This window comes from Haliotis asinina, chromosome 16, assembly GCF_037392515.1.
Source record: "Haliotis asinina isolate JCU_RB_2024 chromosome 16, JCU_Hal_asi_v2, whole genome shotgun sequence".
In the NCBI taxonomy this organism is placed as follows: Eukaryota; Metazoa; Mollusca; class Gastropoda; order Lepetellida; family Haliotidae; genus Haliotis; species Haliotis asinina.
In genome coordinates, this window is record NC_090295.1 from 7,912,694 (window position 1) to 7,916,879 (window position 4,186).

At 41.6% G+C, this 4,186-nt stretch overlaps 1 protein-coding gene across 1 annotated transcript; it reads right to left on the minus strand.

Annotated features, from left to right (window-relative positions):
• Window positions 1-2,354: 2,354 nt before the first annotated feature.
• Window positions 2,355-3,832, minus strand: LOC137268155 (cholecystokinin receptor type A-like). The gene has a single exon (XM_067802684.1). It carries the CDS (start codon window positions 3,805-3,807, stop codon window positions 2,584-2,586), a length of 1,224 nt encoding a protein of 407 aa, XP_067658785.1. The 5' UTR covers window positions 3,808-3,832; the 3' UTR covers window positions 2,355-2,583.
• Window positions 3,833-4,186: the final 354 nt, after the last annotated feature.

Consider the following 4,186-nt stretch of genomic DNA (forward strand, 5'->3'; position numbering starts at 1 on the left):
ATCAAACAGCTTGAGATTATGTACGTCTCAGAATCTCAATGATAAGAGGAGAGTTTCTATAATCATTTCAAATAACACCAAATATACTTTGTACTGGATTCTGTGAGTGTCCAGCCTGTATCACGAAAGATCAAAATCATGTACATTGTAGTTTTCTCTGAATGTCGTGATTAGAATAGTAGTTGAAATTAAACAACTGAACTTAACGTGATTCAAATACGTCATTTAGGTATGTGGGTAGTTAGATTTCGGCAGGGGACATGAACACTCATTGTATAGAAAAGTGGTCGTAATCAATAGCATGAAAACATTCACGATGAGCGCCAAAGCTCCAAGTTGTATGTGGTGCAGATGTGATGCCCAATTTGTAATAGAGGGTAGGGAATCTTAACACATGGTCAGTACAACGGACGAAGGTTTAATAGAACACGCCGAGCTTTTGCATGACAAAAGTGAGTGAGAGAGTTCAATTTTAACCCGTTTTAGCAGCACTCAGGTGATATCACAACGGGAGATGCCTGAAATAGGCTTCACACATTGTATCCATGTCGGCAATCGAACCCGGATCGTCAGCGTAACGAGCAGACGCTTTAACCATTGGGCTAAACCGTCACTCCATATGGAACACGACGCGTGAAAGTCTACCCGGGGTAGAACAGGCCTTCAGCAACCTATACTTGCCTATACGTGCCATAAAAGGCGACTATGCTTGTCGCAAGAGGCGACTAACGGGACCGGGTGGTCAGGCTCGCTGACTTGGTTGACACATGTCATCGGTTCCCAATTGCTCAGATCGATGTTCATGTTGTTGATTACTGGATTGTCTGGTCCAGACTCGATTATTCACAGATCGCCGCCATATAGCTGGAATATTGCTGAGTACGGCGTAAAACTAAACTCCCTCACTCACGGAACCAAAACAAATATTATGAGCTTCAGTTGCAATAGCAGTTCACAAATATATACTGCGTGAAACGGCAGGACTTATTTGGCCACAAACAACGACGGGTTACCCTAGCGGTTAACGCCTCCGCTCGGCAGGCCGAAAACCCGGGTTCGATTCCTCACATGGGTACAATTTGATAAACCAATTTTCCAATGTCACTGGAAAACCAAAGTTACTCAGGCGCTGTCAAATTGCGTGTGTCCTATGTCGGACAGTGGTCCAGACCATAAATGTAAACATGTCTTTCATTTCCCCGAATCAGGAGAGACGGGTAACCAGTCAGTGTGGTGGTTTATTACAATCGTTGTCCTAGGGCTCAGATAAATAGAGTGAGTGAGTTTATTTATACGCCGCTCTCAGAAATATTTCGGCTATATGGCGGCGGTCTGTAAATAATCTGGACCAAACAATCCAGTGATCATCATCATGAGCATCGATCTGGGCAAATGGGAACCGATGTCCTGTCAACCAAATCAGCGAGCTTGACCACCCGAGACGTTAGTCGCCTCTTACGACAAGCATAGTTGCCTTTTATGATAGATAGAGAGAGAGAGAGAGAGATAGATAGATGCTGTCTGGAATGTTTTCTGGAGCACAGATAAAATATATTGACCCGTTTTAAATGAACATAATGCATGATCATATTTGACCTTGTATTGACAAATGCAAACGTGTATTGGCATGTATGTAGAAGCAGGATCGTAGCATGACTGATTCATGCAAATTCATAGTTACGATTCCTAGTTGTCAAGGAGTTTCAATGAAGTGATTTTGCACAAAGAAGCACTCCTTTGTAACATACATTTGGACATAATTGTCGAACAGCTGGCAGTAGTTACATTATACTAGTTCTGCAACAAATGGAAGGATCTAAGACTGTACAGCTTAACGTTTCGCCCAAACCACGCTGCGCTCACTGCACATACCAAGGTTGCATAAAAAAATTAACTGTTTCTCGGGCACATTTTTTTTTTCAAAAGCAAATGTTTGACAGAAACCGTGAAGGGGGAAGAACGCATTTCCATTTTTTCTCTATCTGAAATACAGCTTTGAAAGTATATACGAACGTGTTAATGAGCTGTAGATTCGGTCACACTCGTTCTAACAGACACCCATTCTTATAGTGCACAAACGGATGGTCGGGACACGGCAAAGTGAAAATAATTTTTTAATGGCAATGAAAAATTGTTACGCGCACCAATAAAAGTGGCACACCGATGCCCGAGAAACATTTCACTTTTTTATTTAGCCTAACGTAACTTGGTATGACGCATGCGGTAAATGAACCAACCACCTTACCTTCTAGCTATTTCCTTTACACAAGGCATGGGATAATACCTTTCATGCATTAAGCCACTGAGATAGTGTATGTTTGGTAAACGGGTGAACATGTTCACTGAACCATAAATTCAAAGGCAAACAGTGTTTTATTGTTATTACAAAGTCACATGTACTTAATACACGTGCACATTTGCACTTGTTACCGCATTATAACACACATAAGGCAGAACAAGGTGTGACTGAAAGAATTATGCTGAGTTTACAACAAAATATGCTGAGTCAACAACAAACATATTTACAACACACTGTTCATAAGTGCAAATGTCTCAATTAGCGGAGACACGTTGACAATAGCGTTATATGTCCTTACATCTCACACAGCTGATCAAATCCTTGAGTTCACGTCTGAACGCAGGATTCATAAAAGCGTAAATGATAGGATTTGAAACATTATATGCAAAATAGAGGTAAAACACAATGGGATTGAAGGTAACCACTCTGTGCGCCATCAGCCAAGATGGGAGGAATGCCAAAATGAAGGCGAGTGTTACCACAAATAACATTAGCGCCGTTCTAATATTAGCCAGCCAGTACTTTTCCTTAATGCATCCATCCTTATCGAGCATTGTCCTTCTACTCTCGCTCCTTCTGACAGAACTGCGTGAACTTCCGTTTGCCATTGTTAAGTGACTGTCTGTCATGGACGTTTCTCGGTAGAGAGACAGTTGGGTTTTCCGTCTTTGCCTCATCTTCTTAGATCTCCTTTCAAGAACCGATTTGTAGATAAGAATGTATAGCACAAACACAACAATAAAAGCAACAAGAAACATTCCAGCATAAACCTTCTGGTACGTTTTTCGAAACTTTGTAGTAAATATAAGTTGGTTTGGTTTGCAAATACCGGAATAATCGATGATTCGGTATAAGAGAACATCACCGGTGCAGTTGAACATGAATTCGAATCTGTCGGTACAGTTGATGTCTTGTGTTTTGTTAAGACATATCTCTGCGTCTGGTGCTATGGTCCAGTTTATACTTGTCACTGATGTAAAATTGCGATCGATTATGTGGGCTTCATCAATCTTAGATCTGTATTGGTACACGCCATAAGCCAATGCGGTGATAATCCCAAGAATCATTGAAAAAACAATCAATGAAAAAAGTATGAGTTTTGCCCTTCGCGTATCCAGCACGTGCCAGTGGGGGTGGCAAATGCATATATATCTATCCACTGCAATTGCGACCATAATGAAAGCCGAAAAGGGCACATTGGACGTTATCAAGAAGAGATACAATTTGCACAACAGATCGTACTTGATTTCGTAGTCCAGATATTCAACAGTCATAGTATATGGCATGACAATAACGCAAACACTCAAATCGGTTCCTGCCAAAGAAATGATAAAAATTGTTGAGGGCAGCTTGTTTCTCTTCCTCGTATACACATACAGAACTACTGCGTTGCCGGTCGTGCCGAGCAAACTGAAGAATGCTAGAAGTCCTATTATTGTCTCTACTGGCCTCACTGGGTAGCCTGTCATCACAGGAGGCAATGACTCGTTGCACGCTATAGCTTCCATGTTAGTCGCCACTCTTCAAGAACCTCCTGTGATATCTCACCACGACACCAGCCTCTGAAAGACAGATGTGACAGTTAAAAAGCATCTCTTTGAAGTGAGCCTACAACAGGGACACTGCTTAAGATATGGCAGACCCAATTGTGAACTGAGTTGAATGGATCTTTTATAACCTTTTACAAGTATATGATTTGTCAGCTACAGGATGAAGGAAAGGTAACTGTTTACTATCACGTGGTCAAGCAGGAGTGGGCGAGTGCGTGAGTACCCTAAAATTTGACGCCTGGATGTATTTCAAGCACGTCGTGATGACATGAGAATAAACGTTGACAACTAAAGTATTTACACTCTACAAAGGGCAGCACAACTACATTGTCAGCGA